The sequence below is a fragment of the Neofelis nebulosa genome, chromosome 7 (assembly GCF_028018385.1).
Source record: "Neofelis nebulosa isolate mNeoNeb1 chromosome 7, mNeoNeb1.pri, whole genome shotgun sequence".
In the NCBI taxonomy this organism is placed as follows: domain Eukaryota; kingdom Metazoa; phylum Chordata; class Mammalia; order Carnivora; family Felidae; genus Neofelis; species Neofelis nebulosa.
In genome coordinates this window covers 40,268,042-40,288,620 of record NC_080788.1, presented here as the reverse complement: position 1 = coordinate 40,288,620, position 20,579 = coordinate 40,268,042, and the positions used below count along the sequence as shown (strand labels likewise).

The 20,579-nt window shown below is 39.4% G+C and overlaps 2 protein-coding genes across 3 annotated transcripts in view; one reads left to right on the top strand and one right to left on the bottom strand.

Moving 5' to 3' along the window:
• HACD3 (3-hydroxyacyl-CoA dehydratase 3) overlaps window positions 1-13,862 on the top strand; it is a 38,149-nt gene extending 24,287 nt beyond the window's left edge. The window contains exons 7-11 of the mRNA XM_058737342.1: window positions 5,221-5,348; window positions 7,273-7,385; window positions 8,781-8,887; window positions 9,418-9,549; window positions 12,171-13,862. Of these exons, the coding sequence (XP_058593325.1) occupies window positions 5,221-5,348; window positions 7,273-7,385; window positions 8,781-8,887; window positions 9,418-9,549; window positions 12,171-12,247 (557 nt within the window). The 3' untranslated portion in view covers window positions 12,248-13,862. The remainder of the gene's footprint in view (window positions 1-5,220; window positions 5,349-7,272; window positions 7,386-8,780; window positions 8,888-9,417; window positions 9,550-12,170) is intronic.
• Window positions 13,863-14,299: 437 nt separating this feature from the next.
• The window catches only part of INTS14 (integrator complex subunit 14), a 30,715-nt gene continuing 24,435 nt past the window's right edge, over window positions 14,300-20,579 (bottom strand). For both annotated transcript variants that reach the window (XM_058737340.1, XM_058737339.1), the window contains exons 10-12: window positions 19,134-19,252; window positions 16,880-16,945; window positions 14,300-15,197 (exon numbers count right to left, since the gene is read on the bottom strand). In XM_058737340.1, coding sequence (XP_058593323.1) covers window positions 14,946-15,197; window positions 16,880-16,945; window positions 19,134-19,252 — 437 coding nt within the window. In that variant the 3' untranslated portion in view covers window positions 14,300-14,945. The remainder of the gene's footprint in view (window positions 15,198-16,879; window positions 16,946-19,133; window positions 19,253-20,579) is intronic.

Here is a 20,579-nt window from a genome sequence, read left to right as displayed (position 1 = left end):
GCTCTTGCATTATAATATATATATGTATGTATATGTACACACACACACACACACACACACACACACACATATAAATTATATAAATATTATAAAAAAAAATAATGAATCAATGGAAAGGGAAATATTACCCAATACTTTTTTACTGGATGGGAATTCTAATAATATTTCCAGGGACAATTGGTTAGGTTTGGATACATGAGGCAGGCAAGGAATCTCTTTGACTCTTTTCCTTACATTGTATACAAAAATAAATTCCCCCAAAGGATTTGAGTCATGTATCAAAATTTTAAAACATAACAGAAGATATAAGTTAATGTTTATAACCGTCTCATGTGGAAGGTTAGTACTTTCCAAGGTTAAAAGTGTTAGCGGAAATCATGAAGAATAAGGTCAATATATTTGACTAAGTAAAATACCTAAATTCCTGTGTATCTAAAAATACCCCAGCTAAAACAACACTAAAGATTAAAAGCCTATTGAAGCTAGTAGCATGGGGATGAAGGGTTGGTGGAAAATTGCAACAAATACCAGCAAGGGTTGATTACCTATAAGGAATATGTTACAGATTGATCCAAAAATGTGACTTCATCCAATAGATAAATAAACAGAAGTCATGTGCAGGCAGTTCATAAAAGGAAGTAAAGCCATATTTAATGTACAGAAAATGTTTAACTCAATAATGATGAAGGAAATAAAAATAAGATTTTTATCAGTTTTTCAAAGTTAAAAAAGATACCTAATTCAAGAGGACATATGCTAAAATACACAGTAGTGGCTACTGGGAGGGTACATAAATATGACTCTCTTGGAAAATCATTCGGCAAAGCACATCAGGAACCTTAACTGTTCATATCCTTAACCCTGGTTATTTCACTTCTGGGAATATGTTCTAAAGAAATCATTGAAACTACAAGAACAGCTTTTTCAAAAAGATATACATTATGGCATTACTTTTATTAGTGACAAGTTAGAAACTACCTAGATGTCCGCCAACGAGGGATTACTTTAGAATACTTACTCAGTGGAATGATGAGAAGCAGATATAAAATATTCAAGGAGTTTGTAGTGACATGGAGAAATATGATAGGCTAGGAAAGTAATATATAAAGTTGTTCTTCCAGCTTCATCACATCTGCATAAAAAGCGGAAACAACTGAACCAATACATGCAAAAAGATCGGAAGGAAATGCACCATTTCAGATGGTTTGGATGTGGATAATTTAGACATTTTCCCTTATTTTATAAAATAAAAATGAAAAATATAAGTATAATGGAATATATAAACTCTGTTTTAAAAGAGGGAAAAAAAGTCCTATAGTCTGTTTAATTTTCAGTCCTAAATTTTCCAATCTGAGGTTGGTAGTACGTGAACTGCAGTTAGCTCAAGAGTCATTTGAAAGAAGCGCATGTTGTTTTTCCAGCCTTCTCAACACCTTAGAATCCTGCAAAGCACAGTGGCAGGAAAAACTTCCCAGCTGCCTAGTGTCTTACAGCCCCAAGTGCTCAGAGGTTTACAGATGAGTTACTTAAAAAAAAGAAGGCAAGTCTCAGACCTGTAGTTTTTATTTCTCTGGGTTTATCACAAGGTCCACGGAATGAATAGGGACATGCAAATACATAAATAATTGAACATAGTTAGATGGATTCTCCACGTTCCCGTGCAAGCCTGCTGGCCATCAAGTGATCTAGTCCAGAAGCTCCTAAGTTATTTGGGTCATGTGTTTAAGCTGCTTGGATTTGTAATTTCTATTTTGGCGCTCAACCCCTTCCTAACCCCCTTCTGGAATGGAGATGCTGGTTTAATTCTTCCCTTATCAGTCCTCAAAAACGTAGTAAGGACTTGGGGCCTGGCACTTAATTTGCCCTTAACACTTTTCTCCTTTTGAACAAAGGGTGTTGGGAAATAGCAAATACCACACATATATACTTGGTTTTTCACATAAGCATGTATTTCCCAAACTTCTTATGCTAAGGAAACAGAAGCAAATTCTTGGGCTTATGTAGAAACCTTTGTTTGAGCTTATCTAGCTCCCTGTTAAGGAATGCTTTTTTTTTTTTTTTTTTTAAATGTTTATTCATTTTTGTGAGAGAGAGAGAGAGGAAGACACAGAATCCAAAGCAGGCTCCAGGCTGTCAGCTGTCAGCACAGAACCCGACACGGGGCTCGAACCCACAAATGGCAAGATCGTGACCTGAGCCAAAGTCAGATGCTTAACTGACTGAGCCACCCAGGCACCCCAAAGGAATACTTTTTTTTCTTAGTAAAATTAATTTTTTTCTAGCTATAAAAATGTGTTATAGAAAAATCAGAAAATAAAGACTTAAGACATTCTCCTATAATCCCATCTATGACAGCAACAGATTCTTGGCATCCTGATGTATATTTTTCCAACCCACAAAATTTCCTTAGGAGCAATTCCTGATATGGAATTGCAGGATTAATGGCAAATTGTTTTTAAGGATTTTCATGTATACTGTGCAGATAGAGTATACTATATTATACTACCACTATTTAAATCTGTATCTCATTAACAGATGAGTGCCTTTTGCTACTTAAAACAATTTTTTTTTTCCAAATCATCAAAGTAAGTGTGCTGATTGAAGCAAATTTGGAAAGTGAGGGAAACCAGGTGGAGGTGTGGGGGAAAAGAAAGGACGGTGAATAAGCCATTGTTCATCTCTTTAAAATATCCATACATTTCCTTTTAGTTGTTGTTCTCCTACAGTTAAAAATTTTAGGGCACCTGGGTGGCTCAGTCCGTTGGTTGGGCTGCCAACACTTAATTGTGGCTCAGGTCATGATCTCCCAGTTTGTGGGATCAAGTCCTGTGTCAGGCTCCTTGCTGACAGTGCAGAACCTGCTCGGGATTCTTTCTCTCCCTTTCTCTGCCCCTCCTCCACTCATGCGTGTCCACGTGCACACACTCTCTCTCTCAAAATAAATAAACTTTAAAAAGTTATAATCATACCGTGTACACAAATTTCTGTCTTGTTTTAAAAATAAAATTATAAATGGGGCGCCTGGGTGGCTCAGCTAGTTAAGCGTCTGACTTCAGCTCAGGTCATGATCTCACCGTCTGTGGGTTCAAGCTCTGCATCAGGCTCTGTGCTGACAGCTCAGAGCCTGGAGCCTGCTTCAGATTGTGTCTCCCTCTCTCTGCCCCTCCCCCGCTTGCTGTCTCTCAAAAATAAAACATTAAAAAATTTTTTAAATAAAAAATTGTAACTATTTTAATGTTATTAGTATTCTTTGTAACTATCATTTTAGAAGCCAGATTTCTAGTCCTGAATTGAAACAGGTATGAATTTCCTATAAAATCAGAGCAAAGCCACAGATCTAATTTTTGTTCACCATATGCCAAATCTTTTTTTTTTAAATTTTTTTTAATGCTTATTTATTTTTGAGAGAGAGTGACAGAGCACGAGTGGGGGGTGGGGTGGAGAGAGGGAGACACACAATCCAAAGCAGGCTCCAGGCTCCAAACTGTCAGCACAGAGCTTGATGCGGGGCTTGAACCCACAGATGGTGAGATCATGACCTGAGCCAAAGTCTGATACAGGCGCCCCCACCATATATACCAAATCTTAAGTCACAGCTTTCTGTTTCAACATGGGAGGTTCTCATGTTTCAAAGATTTGTCCAGGAGAAATGCCACCTTAAAGGGAATTCCCTTAAAATGGACACCCGGATTTCACTGTGATTTGATTGGGATTTTGTCTTGGAAACAGGGAGATTTAAAATTAGAATAAAATTTTTATCTTATATATAGCAAAATTCACATTGTAATTTTGCATTAATTCTTCAAAGAAAAGAATTAGTCAAATTTTGAACTAAATTACTAGTGGAATTTTTCTGGCAAAATGACATAATAACACTGTATATACCATTCTTCATTTCACATTTGACTTTGTAGTAGGATTGTAAAGTGGATCATTTTTGCAAAAATAGTAGATGGTTTAAGTTTTTGGAAGGGCCTCTTTTATTTAACTAATATTTAAACCACATTCTTTCGAGGATCCTACAAGGGTCATCTTTGTTTGGCACCTGGCTTATCTGTGCCAGATCCTTGGAGGCGCTACTTGTATTTAATAGGCAGGAAGCCATGGGGCACCTGAGGGGCTCGGTCAGTTTAGCTTCTGAGTTCGGCTCAGGTCATGATCTCACAGCTTGTGGGTTTGCATCGGGCTCTGTGCTGACAGCTCAGAGCCTGGAGCCTGCTTCGGATTCTGTGTCTCTCTCCCTTTCTGCCCCTCCCCTGCTCACACTCTGTCTCTAAATAAACAAACAAACAAACAAACATAAAATTTGTTTTTTAAAAGATAGGCAGGGAGCCAAAAATCCTAATAAACTCCTAAGGCCAAAGAATTGTCCTGCCCAAATTGTCAGCAGTACCCTGGTTGAGTAATACGCAAAGAGGAATGTGGGGAGGCAGGAGGTCAAGTGAGGATCAATATGAAAAATAAAGGATTTTATATTATGGTCCACTCAGAACTAATACCACATTGGCTGATGTCATATAGGCAATAACTGTCACTTTAAATATTACATACTATTTCATGAAGTAGATAAACTGTAGTTTACTCAAACTTTCCATACGCTTAGGCATTTAGACTCTTTGCACTTCAGTGCACTTAGAAATGTTTCAGAGAGCAGCCTTATTCCTAAAAAGCTTTTGGTTTTTTCATTTTAGATTTTTTAGTTAGGATAGATTCTTAGAATAAGAATTATAGGGACGAAATAGACATAAATAAGGTTTTTGAAAGTTAATTTTATTTAGTATTTTTACACGTCTGCGTTTGTTTATGATTGTACACTTTTGAGGTTTTTAAGAGGCTAGATTGCATTCAATATATGTGACATAATTTTAGCTTTAAATTCAATGAGATAATGGATCTGAAAAGACTTAGCCACTGTTCCTGATACATAGACTTTTCAGCTTATAATAACTGAAGTATAGGTATACTTTTTTTCTTGCCTTTTAAAATGAGAAGGACATACAGGGTTTATGTGTTTTAACTCTCTGCTAACCAGTAGAGTTTACTATTTATGACTCCACAGGCCTGTTTCTCGCCAGCTTTGTTTGGATACTAAGCTCGAATCTGAGGGGCTGTTTATTTATTTTCCTTAAATTCCTTTCTTGTAAGGAGGTATCTAGTTTGAGAAATAATTCTGTTGGAATTTGCCGTTTGATTTACCCTTAATGTATATTTGTCCCTTAGAGTCCTTCTATGACACGTTCCACACCTTGGCCGACATGATGTATTTCTGCCAGATGCTGTCAGTTGTGGAAACTATCAATGCAGCAATTGGAGTCATTAAGTCACCAGTGATACCTTGTCTTATCCAGGTATTGAGTAATTGACTTCTAGGGTGGGGAATGAAAGATTTCAGAATTTAGTAGGTACACCACAATTTGCTGAGAAGTCTCAGTAAAAATCTCTTTACACAAGAATAGCATTGTTTTTATCTGAAAAAAGAGGAAAACTGTAAGCCTCAGGGATAATTTCCAAAGTAGATTTTTGCCATTTCAGATCTGTGTTCTTTTTTTTTTGTTTGCTTGTTTATAATATCTTCATGAAATTATAAAGTGATAAAAAGGGCTTTAAAACTAGCAAAACTTGACTTTCAAGCAGGAGCAGAAAGACCTCACCCACAGTCTTCTCAGGTAGAGACATGCTTAGTCTCCTCCCATCTTGGGTAGGTGAAGGCAGTGTGATCCTAGGAGATCTTTTCACTTTGGACCTTCTTCCATATATGAAGGTAACATTTTTGATTTGTGTGGGGATTCTCCCCCTCACCATACATCTGTGTTATTTCCTAACATTTGGAAGATTGCTATCAGGAATAGGACATCAAAGTCTTTTAATTTCTTTGCCCTATTACCTACCTATGTGATTGTATACTATCAGATACCCCCCACCTGGAGTCAGGGGGAACCAGGTGATGGTTGGTTAGTCTCTTCCAGAGTACTGTTGTTTGTTTTTCTGTTTTTTTTTTTTTTAATTTTTTCTGTTTGTTTGTTTATCCAATTTTGAGAGAGACAGAGCAAGAGAGAGGGAGAGGCAGGGAGAGAGGGAGACACAGAATCCAAAGCAGGCTCCAGGCTCTGAGCTGTCAGCACAGAGCCCGACACAGGGCTCGAACTCACAAACCTCGAGATCATGACCTGAGCAAACTTGACCACTTAACCAACAGAGCCACCCAGGCACCCCTGGTGTACTGTTTTTATAGTTCTATTCTTTTATGGTACACCTGCTCCGGCATTCTGAGAGTATCCATTGCATGGTAAAGTGTGTTAATACAGTGGCCTTATTATTTCTAGGTTTTCTGTTCTCAGAGAGAGGCTGTTTTGTTCAGTCTAAAAAATAAAAGAGGATACAAAGTGACCCACTAATATGGAATAATATTTTTTGTACATCAAGGACTACTGTGATAAGAATGAGGATAGCATTTCTAGGGCAAGATGGAAGGGACAGATTGAGTTATTGTCATAATGCATGGCCCCAGGGAGTGCCAGTCACATAGAATGCAGTGTGAGTAAAACCTCCTGGAGTCGGACAGTGCCATGCACACTAGCACGGACGAATCTCGGAAACAAAACATGGAGTAAGAAGTCACAGAATAATACATTCTGTTTCTTAAAGTTTAAAAACAGGCAAAGTGAAACGGTGTACTGTTTAGAAATATGTACATAACTAGTAAACCTCTAGAGAGACAAGATAGTAGTTACTTATGAGGGGCTGCCACACTGGTGATGTTCTAAAAAATTTTTTTTCTTTAATGTTTATTATTTGAGAAGAGACAGAGAGCAAGCAGGGGAGGGGCAGAGAGAGAGGGAGACACAGAATCGGAAGCAGGCTCCAGGCTCTGAGCTGCCAGCACAGAGCCCGACATGGGGCTCGAACCCACAGACTGCAAGATCATGACCTGAAGTGAAGTCGGCCGCCTAACCGACTGAGCCACCCAGGCACCCCCACAATGGTGATGTTCTTGTTCTTGGGTTACGCAGACACGGATGTCCATTTGGCAGTAGTCTTTAAACCGTGTTTGAATTATTCGTGATGATATGTATTTACACACATGCACACAGTCAGAAAGACTGATTTGGATACTTAACTTGTTCCAAAGCTGGAACAGAGAATTAAACTAGCTGAGCTCAGTCTTTTCCTATTTACCCTGAATTTAGTGGGGCTTGGTTTTGGGTGACACTTTTATATAGTTTTTGTAGAATATATTTTTAAACTTTTCTCTCTTCTGGGTTCTTTTAATAGCTTCTTGGAAGAAATTTCATTTTGTTTATCATCTTTGGCACCATGGAAGAAATGCAAAACAAAGCTGTGGTTTTCTTTGTGTTTTATACATGGAGCGCAGTTGAAATCTTCAGGTGGGTAGAAATGCCAGCATGGTTGTTTGAATGCTTCTCCTTTCTCTGGAACAGCTCTCTTCTGGAGGGAGTTGTTTTATTCTGAGTCTCATTTGGTTTGAAATTAAGGTTCCACCTATGTGGAGAGTTCTAGCTGAATCTGTGAGCTCTGCAAAGGAGACACACAGTTTTGTTTTGTTTTTTTAAAGCAATCATAATACCAGTGTAGGCACTGGAGAACAGAGGGAGGAGAGATCTGGAGAAATGAAAGACCTGTGTTACCCTTCTTGCTGTCTTGTTGGAAAGAGAGGACTCATCCACATGGAAATATTTTTGAAAAAGCTGAAGAAACATGGGGTTGAAGGAGTAGTCAGGCTGGATGGAAACAGTGAATACCAGCCTTCTAGAAGGAATGATAGAAATCTTTTACTACAAGATTACTGAAATTTGAATCAGCCTTCTATGATTCTTCCATTCTCAATTGTCATAGAAAAAAATATCTTTAAAAAATATATCCATTAATAGTAGAGGTGTTCTTATCTACCAGACCATACATATTCTATTTCTTTTTCAGTCAGGTGGAGAAAGGATTTTGCACATTGACTCCTGAGCTCTAGTATTTTGCAAACTTAATAGTTGAGAGGGAGAAGTAGTTAGCAATCCTAGATTTATCTTAACAGTGGTCTGGTCCCATAGTATCCCGTATATCCTCTTAAATCTGCTAATACAAACGTGAAAGAGATTATAGGTACTTAATATTAACTCTGTTAAAAATTCTTTTGTGTTATCTCTTATCAAAAAAAAATTTTTTTAATGCTTATTTTTTGAGAGAGACAGAGTGCAAGCTGGGGAGGGGCAGAGAGAGAGGGAGACACGGAACCTGAAGCAGGCTCCAGACTCTGAGCTGCCAGCACAGTCTCATTCGGGGCTCAAACTCACGAACCATGAGATCATGACCCAAGTTGAAGTCGGCTGCTTAACTGGCTGAGCCACCCAGGTGCCCCTTGTGTTTTAAATAGAGTGTCTGACTCTAGATTAGGGGTCTTTTGTATACTGAAATTTTGATGACATTCGTTGATCCAGGGATAAATTGTCACGGTGTTTGTCATCTTTACCTCTTGGAACTTAGAACTAGGAATGAAGCCAAAGAGCTTCTGAGCATTCACTCCATATACTGAACTATTCCAAAGAAGGTTGTCTTAGGACCTAAACTTAGTCTGCCATCAGAGTTCACATCCACTGAAAATTGGAGGAGGGGTGTGATGGGAGTTTGTGGGTAGAGAGCCCAGGATTAGAATTCTGTTCTGAGGAAGCCATGTGTGGCTAATTGTGAAATGATTCTTCTTGAATGATGTTCTAGGGTTGCATTCAGGACCTGAAGTGGCTTTTCACATCTGAATTCCTTATTTTCAATAGGTACCCCTTCTACATGCTTTCCTGCATTGACATGGATTGGAAGGTGCTCACATGGCTTCGTTACACTGTGTGGATACCCTTGTATCCTCTGGGATGTTTGGCAGAAGGTACTTTCAAGAACACTGGGTTTTATAAGCTTAGTTCTAAAGATAGCTAAGCTAAAAGATAGCTAAACTTTCTTTCTTCCTGTGCCAGCCTTAGTCTGATATATGGGTGTTAGACTTTTTAAGAATTTCTTTCTCGTGGCTTCCTTCCATAGTACTCATGGTACCCAGACTGTTTCAGGGAAGTAGCTCGTTTTTGTAAAGTTTGGAAGCTGGGTGTTCATGTATTGTATGCTTCCTATTTATACGGTATTTAAAATTTTCCAAAGCAGGTTCTTAGCGACAACTTCATTTTATCCAACACACACCTAGTGGGTGGGTCAAGTAGGGCTTTTTCTCTCCATTTTAGAGAAGACTGAATCTCAGTGCTATCAAAATGACTGTTCTTCATTCATCTTCCTTTTGTCAGCGTGGAGGGTTAATCACGTGAAAACTAGGGGGGTGGGGAATGGAAGAGGCACGAGCCCTCCGTATTAAGGAGGCTAGATGGGACTGTATTTCATTTGTTTCTGACAAGTTATTTCTGCTCTCAGCTGTCTCAGTGATCCAGTCCATTCCAGTATTCAATGAAACAGGAAGATTCAGTTTCACATTGCCATATCCAGTGAAAATCAAAGTTAGATTTTCCTTTTTTCTTCAGATTTATCTCATAATATTATTTTTAGGTAAGTATTGGCTCTGTAATAGACTTTTTCCAGTCACTTCTTAGAGAGTAGAATTAAATGATTCAAAGTTTTCCAAGTCCTTATTAGGGATTTTCTTTCTAGAAGAGTAGTGTAGAGTTAGAAAAACATTACTTGTATAAAACGGACCCACAAGAATATGCTACGTGTATCTTCCAAATCTCCAGTGGTTATCTTCTTGGTCATTGGGAGTTCACCATATTTCATGTTTAAAACAATGTAAGAAACTCTTTTAAGAAGCTCATTTTAATAATTTCACTGACACATTCCTTATCTAGAGTTCACAGAGGTGGTAATACCACTGGCAGCAAGGAAGGAAGAAGGCAGTAAAGGCTTCTGAGCAGCCAAGAGATGTCATAAAGCCTTCTACTTAACAATAGGAAAGCTCCCTTAGCCCCCACCCTGTTCCTTATGTAAAACCTGCTTATATATTAATTTACTTTTATATAAAATCATAAATTCTTGCCTTAATTCATAAAAACTAAGAATTAAAAGAAGCAAACCTAATTATTGAAAATATGAGAAATTTAAAAGTCTTCCTAACTGTAAGGACTGTTTACTTTAGATAAAGTTCTAATGCATTTTAATCTATATATTTCTGTTTTAGTTCTCAAAAATCTTAAGGCGGCCCTAAATAAGTATGGCTGTCTGCTCTTCTAGCAACAGGATATGAGAGCGGATACTATGTTAGTTATCTATTGCTGTGTAACAAATTACCCCAAAACTTAGTTGCTTAAGACAGCAAACGTTTGTTATCTCACAGTGTTTCTGAGGGTCAGAAAGCAGTCTAGCTGGGCGGCTCAGGGTCCCTCCTGAGGGTTCAGTCAGTCTGTCAGCCCAGTGGGGACTGCAGTTTCTGCAGACTTGACTGGGGCTGGAGGATCTGCTCCAAGCTCACACGTGTAGCTGTAGACAGGAGGCTTCAGTTTCTTGCCACAGTACATCTCCATGCGGCTGCTCGTGGCATGGCTTTCCCCCAGAACAAGTGGTCTGAGAGGCAGAAGCCACACTCTTTTTTGTTTTTAAATTTTATCTATTTTTTATTGAAATACATTTGACATATAACATTGCGTAAAGTTAAGTAAGGTATACACCATGTTGATTTGACTCATTTGTCTCAGAAGTGACATACCATCACTTCTGCCATATTCTGTTGGCTACACAGACCAACCTAGTAGAGGACAGGAGGGGATACACAAGGGTATGAGAGCCCAGAAGGTAGGATCACTGGGGACCATCGTGGTGGCTACCCCAGTGAGAGGAAGACCACAAAAAGTAAACCAGAGAACCCCAAAAGTTCAGTGGTCTTGATCAGTTAGTACTGATCACATACCCTTTAGGAGGGCCTCCAGGTATCAGCACGTGGCAGAAGCACAGTATGGGTGTAGATCATTTGCCAAAGGTTAAATTTTATGCAATTTCTCCTTTCCTATTTCAGAGAGGGTATCATTTATTTTAGAAAGATTTCTAACCAGAAATGTTAAAATGTTTAGCCCTTGAAGGGAGTAAGCTTCAATTTGGAAGATGCACTCATTAAAAAAATTCTTTATCCCTATTACTGGATAAATAAATCTGGTTTACTGCAACTAGGCTCCATGAGGCATGATACTGAAAGTGTTAAAAGAGGAAGAAGTATTGGAAAGACCCTTAAAATACTTTACTAGAAAAGTTAGAAGAGTAGAAGTATTTTAATGTGCATTAACTTTAGTGGCTTTTCTTCAGGTTATATTGTTATACACTCTAATTTACAAGGTTTTATACTCCTATTTAGTTTGCTTGCAATGAATAATGTGGTTCTTATTTGTCAGAATGAAATCTCAAATTTGCATAATTTAGAAGCAGTACTACAGTTACATTTGCATATAGATCAAGGTGCTTTTCCAAATACACATGCTTAGTAATCCTGTAAAATAGGTGTTTTTAACCTTGTACAACGAGGAAACTGAGGTGAGGCTAAGCCACAGAACTAGTTAGTAGTCAAGTAGGATTGGAAAGTTTTTTCTGACTCTGAAATCCTGCGTTTTCGAATTTACTTCCTAGAAAAGCATTTCATACCTTTTAGACTAGTGCTTAATACACATTATTATATTAAAAGTTGAACTAAAAATAGGGCTGTTTTTATACTTAAGGTTTGTATATTTAATTTTGTGTAAATCTTACCTTAAAAGGAAGAAAAAAAGAAAACTGAACTCTAATTGATGGAATGTTTCGGGGTGAAGTATACTGATGTCTGCTACTTTCAGTGAAATACATCAAAGATGAGGTGGGAGTGGGCATGTGCTCAGACGAATATAATAAAAACTTAAAGTTTAAACCTAGGTGGTGTTCCCTGTACAGTATTTTAATCTTGCAGCATGTTTGAAAATTTTCATATTAGAATATGGGAGGGAAGTTAAATTATAAACCCTCTGGGGAAAAAATGAAGGGTCTCCAGTGCATTGATAATAACTTGGTTCAAAGCTGTAATTTCTGAGCACCTACAGTGAGCACAGTGCTGGTGGACAGGACAGGCAGACATCTAGAGACTGTCCTTGCCCCAAGAGCTTCTGGTTATAAATACAGACCAAGATTCCCTTTTCTCACTGGCTTCTTTTCTTTTTCAGGGTTGTACATAAATTTTCGTCACCTTTATAAACAGCGCAGGCGGCGCTATGGACAAAAAAAGAAAAAGGTCCACTGAAAACAAAGATTGAGAGGATTCCTTGCCAGTTTGAGCCTAATCTATAATTCTTACAGTTTTACCTTCTTGTACTGATGTAAAAGTTTTTTTAAAGTTAAATGATTAAATTCTCAGTGAAGCTATCTTCCCTTTTCCCCCATAACATTCCTGAATTTACCGAACTATCTTAGTGTAGTACTTGCATGACATGGGTTCCTGGTATCTGAGGACAGGTTTGTTCTTGTGTGTTCCGTTAATGACCGCAAAAGACTCAGCCCTACCCCCACACACTCCTTGTCCTGTCACTCTCACATGGGCCAGAGATATTTCTTCAGGGCCCTAACCCTACCAGGTACTGGCCATTCTTATAGCTGGGAATTGTTCTTTTCAGCTGTTGCTTGCAAGAAAAAAACCACTGTTGCCTCTACAGGGGGCTGTGAAAGTGACTCAGGCAGGACCTTGGATATATTCTGTATCCAAGGAGTTGCTTGTTAAGTGGGGTGGCATTGATTTTTGGAAAATCAAGTTCAACTCAGTCATTGATAAAACATTTCTGAGTCTGAGTGGAGCTAGAGAACACCTATTACCTCTGAATCTTTTGGCCTCTAACACCACCTGCTACGTGCTTACCTGTGTGTGTGCACGGGAGAGGCATGGAATGATTTGGGAGAAACCGGTCAGAACCTTGGAACACCATGATCACTTACTTCATTCCTGGCTAAATCAGAACTATTTTCAACATTAGAGAAAGATGAAACATTAGTTAGAAAACAATGAGATTATAAGAGTTCCAAACCCAAATGGCTACAGGGTGTCAGAGGGTGAAACTGGCAGTAAGACAGCGGCTGGCAGTGCAGCCTGTGGCAACCTGGGAGCAGACAAAACAGACCTACAAAATGGCCTGAGGCTGTGCACATACATAAAAAACCTTGCTATCATCCTCCGCACTGGCTGAGTCCATTTACTCGTGTACCTGCCAGAGTGACTGGTAGAACTGACCTCAAAAACACCTGCTTTATTCTTTGGTTTCACCTGTCTGCCGTCAGACGGTAAAACAGAGTGAGAACTTTGGCTGGAGAAGCTTAACAAAGCTTCCTGGCAGGAAACCCACCAACAGAGGAACTGAGGAAAATCCAGACGTTGTAAAGTTTGGTCATTGTCAAAAACATTGTTTCCTCTAATACATTCCAAGTTAACCAAGTAAAATATGTTAGAAGTAATGCTTGTATTAAAGAATTTAAGAGCATGATAGCTCTTTCTGTTCTGCCATTCCTACTGTTCTTGGGAAAGGGGGACTCAGTGAGTTATGCTGTTTCTCTGAGTCCAATATGGAAACTTGGTTTGACCTAAAAACATCTGATTAGCATAGGCTGGCTGATTTTTATTTTTATAAGTTCACTGCACTGAGGGGTATTTTGCATGTCTGTAACTTCTGTCAACACTTGTTTGTGTTAACTTCCGTTTTTCTTTCAATTGACTTTCTATGTTTATTTGGACAGATCAGCTTTGCAGTATATGCTGCATCTTTGTGGCAGAATCCTGTATTCTTAGTGATTGTTAAAACTCCTTTATTGCTGTCTGAGAAAGCAAAAGATTGTGTATTTCTATTAAACATTTACAATCAAAATCCTAATAACTTGTGTTTAAAGATCATTTAGTCTGATAGGTTTTCAAGTTGTTAATGATAAGTCCTTTGTTCAGGGAAAACATTATATAGCATGTTAAAATGGTTGCTCGGGTTAAAGCCCGAGGGAGGGAGTAATACCTTAGGAAGTCCACAGAACAATTTGAAAAGTATCGATGACATAAACAAAGCTTAGTGAAGTTATGTGACTTGCCTAATATCATGAAGCTAGCTAATGAAAAGGTACTGTAACTGACCACAGTGATCCGTCAGAATCCACTGGTGGAACCTGGCTTAGGCAGAGACCTAACCAATGTCAGAAACAAGGAAGTCCATATGGAACCCAAGGAACTCTGGGGACTTATGAACCTGTGCCGCTTAGGAAGCCGAAATTATACACAGGTGATAGGACAGACCAAAAGGCAAAGACCCATTAGCTTCCCAGTGAATCCATTTCATAGAAAATCAAGTATTTTATTTTCATTAAAAAAAAAAAAAAAAAACTTGAAGAAACAGGAATCATTTTATACATTTACGGTTGCCGCTTAAAAGTCTGTATCTCAAGACATACCAAAAGCACCAAAGGGTTACCACCAAGTTTTTGCCCAAGTTCTAAGGAAAGTTCTGAAGCTTAATTAGGTGTTGGGCTTGTATTTAGCAAGCCCCAGACAGTCTGGGCTACTCATTCTAAGGACAGGAGCCTGAAAGTGTCCTTATGGTTGAGAGAGGAGAGGAAAAAGGTGCCTTTCAGGAAGCTGGAGAGCCCTTGCTGGTTAGATTTCCTGAGGAAGTGGGAGAGAGCTCTGTGCTCAACAGTCCTTTAAGTTTCTGAGATGTGCCCATTGTGGGAGCAACAGCGTTTTTTTGGGCTTAAAGACTCAGCCCCCAAAAGCTAAAGTCAAAGCCCAAACTGGCAGCCACTCTTCGGAACCTCCCTCAGACTCTAGCAGAGTCACTGAAACCAGCAAGTGGTGCTTCTGAGACAGCCTCGGAGTTCTTCGGGTGGCTCCTGCAGAGGTGAACAAACTAAAAAGTTTTTACCCTAAATCATTTTCACCTGGAATGACAAAAGAAGGAAGGCTCCCAAAGTCGGCTTTACATTCTTTCGGTGCTGCTTCCGGAGAAGTCTGTGTGCAAAGGTGTGATGTTGTGCTCATACCCAGCATACTCGGAGGTGCCAGTACTGGCGAGCTTGAGTTGCTGGGCAGCATGGGTCAACTGGAATGCAGCGTCTGGGTGCGCTGTGTCGGGCAGCAGTGTGCACTCCCTTTCCAGCATGTCAGCCACCCCTTTAAGCAGGTCCAGGAAACCAAATGCCAGGGCGGCCTTTCGTAAACGGTTTAGCTCCTGAAACAAGATTAAAAAGAAAACAAAAACAAAAAAACCAATGCTCCTGAAATGCATTTTCCTTATCATGTACTTTCTAAACGCTCAGCTTAGAATAAGTTTTCCTTGATCTCCGAACTTAAGTGAGCATTTTTATAGGAGAACAAATGCTCATACAGAGATGCCAATAACAAGAGAATGTGATGACACGACCAGGTCCTCTACAGGCAATCAGAAAGCTGGCAGACTGAGTGCTTACACCAAACATGAAGAGACCCTTGTCACACACCATTTACTTGTAACTCTCAGGAGGATTACCTTTCCCCTGTTACTCAGGTATGGAAAAGGCATGCCTCAAACCTCAGAGGGCTCTGAACCCTCTGGTGCCTCCTCTCTGGATGGGCCTCAGGCCGACCAACACGCTTAGAGGAGGCTCTGGAGGATTCAAGAAGTCTGACCTGAGAGACTGCCATAAAAAGAAGGGCCGGGCAGTGGATGGAAACAAGAGAAATACAAAGTGCCTCTAAAACCACTTAGCAGTGCAATCTAGGCAAGCTGTGTAGCCTCTCCAGGTCTCAGTGGTCTCATTTATAAAATAAGGATGACCTCGTCCTTGCCCACAGGAGGGGCTGACTCTTGCCCAACAAAAAGAGGCCCTTCCACATCTGGTATGTGGGATTATATAAAACCAGAAAAGAAGTGGGCTTTCTGACCACCTCTCTACTATCATCTGTGAATGGGTGAAAAGTTCAGAAGAAGGTGAAAGTAAAGTGTGCCATCTGGATAGACAGCCGACAATCGTGTGTAGGGGAGAAAGGGACTATAGCCAAATAGTGGTCATCAAGGGCCTGTGTGAGCTCAGCTTCATGGGGAGGGAGGGCATGGTGGACTGAGCAGCTGTTTGAACTCTGATTAAGGTTGCTCTTCCTTGCCACAATTAGGTTTGAAGACACCAGTGACATGAAGGTAACGAGATAACACCCAGACAGAGTAGCACGTATATTCTCCGGGAAGAGATGCTAGCCTGGGGTACGTTATGCGCACCATAATATATTAGTAGCTAGGCTACAAGTGACAACACGGCATACCTCACACTGCCACTTAATTTAATTTTGGCCAAACACCAAATGGACAGGGGAGAAACAAGGAGTGTACTTAAATTACCCCCTCAACTCCCCTCCTTGTAACTTTATCCCCTTCACCAACTGTTTTGGATTCAGCTAGACAGGATTCCAGAGGGCCGTCCTTTTGCAACTCATAAAAGTGCAATGTTAATAGTCATTCCTGAGAGCAGCTTCTCTGGTACAGTAAGAATGCTTTGGGGATCACCATCCCAGAAAGTCATCCTGGCTGCCTGGGGTTTGGGTGGATACTCACAGGAGAGTGGTGACAGGGGTTAAGGGCTTTGACCCACAGGTTCTTTCAACTCCTTCCCTCAGCCATTCACAGCAGCACCAATACGGAGGAGCCCTTCTGCACAGAACCAGGGCATTTAAACACATCCACTTCTTAGATTTTGGGTCAGCAGTGGACCTATCATTTCTATTGACTTTATCAAGGAAAAAACTGAGGCATAATCTAAACATTTCTAATTCCTGTCCATGTTCACTCTGCCACCCCACATTTGTAACTACTGTGAACCATTTATTTTTGGCACACATACCAGGGCCCACCCTTTTCCACTGTAATTCTGACAGTCTTACCTTATAGAATGTCTGTGTTTTTTCAGGTAGTTTCCTTGCATTTCTTAAAATCTTCTGTACATCTGTCTATCAAGGGTAAAAAGATTTCAACATAAGGATTCTGTGGTAACAGGGGTAAGAATACAAAAGGATATCTCTAAATGTTTAGAGAAATGAATATGGGAACAGAGAATCTCTTGTGAGTTAATGTCACTATTCTGTTCAACATTAGTAAAGCACCTCCCTCCTTCAAAATGTTTGATAATAAATCCCGCTGGGTGACAGAAATGAACTTGTCTTACAAAAACAAACCCAGTAAACTCATATATCTATGGCCAGCTGCTTTTTGGCCAGGGCACCAGGACCTGGGGGAGAAGAATAATAGTCTCTTCAACAAATGGTGCCAGGACAACTGGATATCCACATGTAGAAGAATGAAGCTGGACCCTTGCTTCACACCATATACAAAAAAATTAACTCAAAATGCTTCAGAGACCTAAATGTAAGAGGAAAAACTACAAAATTCTTGGAAGAAAACACAGGGGTAAACTCTCATGACCTTAGATTGGTAATGATTTCTTAGTTATGACAACAGCACAGCAACAAAAGAAAACAAATTCTGACAAATATTCACAGGAGCATTATCCACAATAGTCAAAAGGTGCAAACAATTCAAATGTTTGTCAACTGAATGAATGGATAAATGTAGCCATCATCAAAAGAAATGAAGTACTGATACATGCTGCAAGATATATGAACACTGAAAACATTAAGCTAAGTGAAGGAAGCCAAACACAAAAACCCACACATTATATGAGGCTATTTATATGAAATATCTAGACTAGGCAAATCCATAGAGACAAAAAGCAGATTAGTGGTTGTCATGGGTTGGGGGAAGTCAGGAATGTAGAGTGACTTGCTTAATGGGTACAGGGTTACCTTTTGGGGTGATGAAAATGTTCTAGAGCTGCACAGTGATGATGGTTGTATAACATTATGGTTGTACTAAATGCCACTGAATGGTTTACTTTAAAATGGCTTAAATGATAACTTCTATATTATGTGTATTTCACAATTAAAAAATTCACCCAAGGGTGCCTGGGTGGCTCAGTTAGGTTAAGTGGTTTTGGCTCAGGTCATGATCTCACAGTTTCATGAGTATGAGCCCCACATCGGGCTCTACACTGACAGTGTGTAGCCTGCTTGGGATTCTCTCTCTCCCACTTTCTCTCTGCCCCTCCTCTGCCTGCTCTCTCTCTCTCTCAAAATAAATAAACTTAAAAAATATACACAACCAGACCAAAACAAAATATAAAAAGTAATTTAAGAAAAAAAATCAGCAATCCTTGTGACAGGGGAGTGCTGGGGTCAAGGATGGCAGGAAAGAGAGAACCTGATTTTCCAACAAAACCCCTACCCTCTTAGCCACGACAGGACGTGTCCAGTCTCCACGGAGAGGGGGCTAAAAGGAACTGTGCCATCAGCCAAAGCTATTTCCTTGTCAGGTGGCCTAACTGCCTCTTCTCATTTGGCTTAGGTTGAATTCATTGGAGGAACAAAGAAAAAGAAGATGGTGCTCAAATGAGAAAAAAGGTTCAAAAATGATTTTTAAAAAGAGGCAGAAAGGACTATACGTCAGCGGAAGGAGAAGCATCACTGAGTACCTTGCCTGAAAGCAACATACCTTGTGACAGTATCATCTTAGCTTCCCAAGAAAGTGTGTTTGTAGAATTAAAGTGTAATGCCATTGCTTGGGTTCTACTGTGGGGACAGAAGAAATAACCCCAAAGAGATTTTTATATCTTTCTCAAAACTGTTGTTAAAGATAAAAACCCATTATGTCAATGCCTCACTATGTCAAAAATTTTACACTGAAATTCAATGCCAGGAAAATGTATCTCTCTAGAACCGACATGCTTCCTTTTATCAGACCAGAAAAACCATATAATCCTACATGTTGCTTTTTTGACCTTGGTAGCAGGAAGCTCAGAGCCAAATTGCTCAAATATAATTATCATTTGCCTTGGGTTCCTGGCACAATTCTCTCTCCTCTTCCTCCAGGTTTTTTACTGCTCTAAATTTTCTAAGAAGTGATTTTGCTGCATACGTGTTTTACTGTAGGCCACCTCAATTCTTTTTTGGAAATAATGACAAACATTAGAAGTAAATGAATTACTAAGTATCAAAGGAAAGGAAAATCAAATCAAAGGTCTGCCTGCTTGCCAGAATCCCTCCTCCTGTCCCCAGTGGAAAGCAACCTGAATGGTAGTCTTACCTGTAGGCCACTGGGTTTGATCCAGACAGTCACATTCTGGGCATAACTGCGTTTGTTTTTGGGCTGCAGGGGGAATGGGCTCTTATTGTCATCTTCACCGTAAGGGTTTTCCTTAGCATCTTAAAAGAAAAAGACATTTTTAAAATGATATCTGGCAAAACATACAATTACATTTCCAATTAGGCTAAAAGCTCTTTGAATCATTCAATCTTCTACATCCTGTTACTTCCCTAATTAAGAAAATCTATTAACTTCCCTCAGGTTAGGGAATCTGTTTGCAATAGAAAGCCACTGATGTAGAAGTCTATAAACAATCAACTGAGGCCCATGTAGGTAAAAAAAACAAAACAGCTTAATGTTTTCAAAGAGACAAGCTTCACTTATCTGCTTTATAAATTGAGTTCAGAGAGAATAATACAAATGCATGCAACAATACTGAAGTACGTATTTAAAAAATATATAAAAATACATAATACAATTCTATATAGTCAAGCCCAGGACTCTCCAACAGAATTTACTACAATGATCAAATGGCAGTCACTAGACCACACGGCCATTGGACACTTGACTTGTGGCTAGAGTGAGGAACTGAATTTTAAATTTTACTATCTTCATTAAATTTAAATATCCTCAAGTATATAATGGCTCGTGGGTTGGACATCAGTCTAGGCACTGAGAAAATTCCAAAGGAAAATTACATATAGCCAAATTAAAGAAAGAGCATAAAAAATATTTTTTGGTGAAACATATCCCAGGTCATCATAGTTTATTAGTTCTTGTTTCCAAAGATTAAAAGCCAGGTTGTTTTTCAGTCATGTGAATAAACAAGGATTTCTGTTTTTCTATTTGCTTCCTGAGCCAATGAAACTTTGCCGCAAACTTACAAAGCATACTTACATCTACTGGCTCATTTTATCCTGATTATTACCACCTTCTGGGGTAGACAGAGCAGGGATCATTTCTCCAAGTTCAGGGAGTTTAACTCCCTTGCCCAAATGTTCATGTTGGAAACTGGAATTAGCCTAGTTTCTCTGAGTGAGAAGCTCTCTAACCCCAATCTGGTCATTAATTTAATGTTTTATACTGGCCCCACAACTCCTGTCAATCCCCTCTCCTCCCAGCCCCTCCAGAAGTACTGGTCCAGCTTTCTAGACCTATTTCCATAAATACTTGTATGTATGTATGTATATATGTATGTATGTATGTATATATATGTGTATATATATATATGTATATATGTATGTATACATACACACACACACACACACACACACACACACACACACACACATTTTTTAGCCAGGCCAAGGTCCCAGCAGTCTTTTTCCATGTAACATGTTTATTTCCAACTTCTCTGCCACTATTTCTGTTATTTCCTCTGCCTGGGGTGCTCCCCTTTCCTCATTCATTTATTCCCTTACTCACTTATTCACTCATGAGCTATTT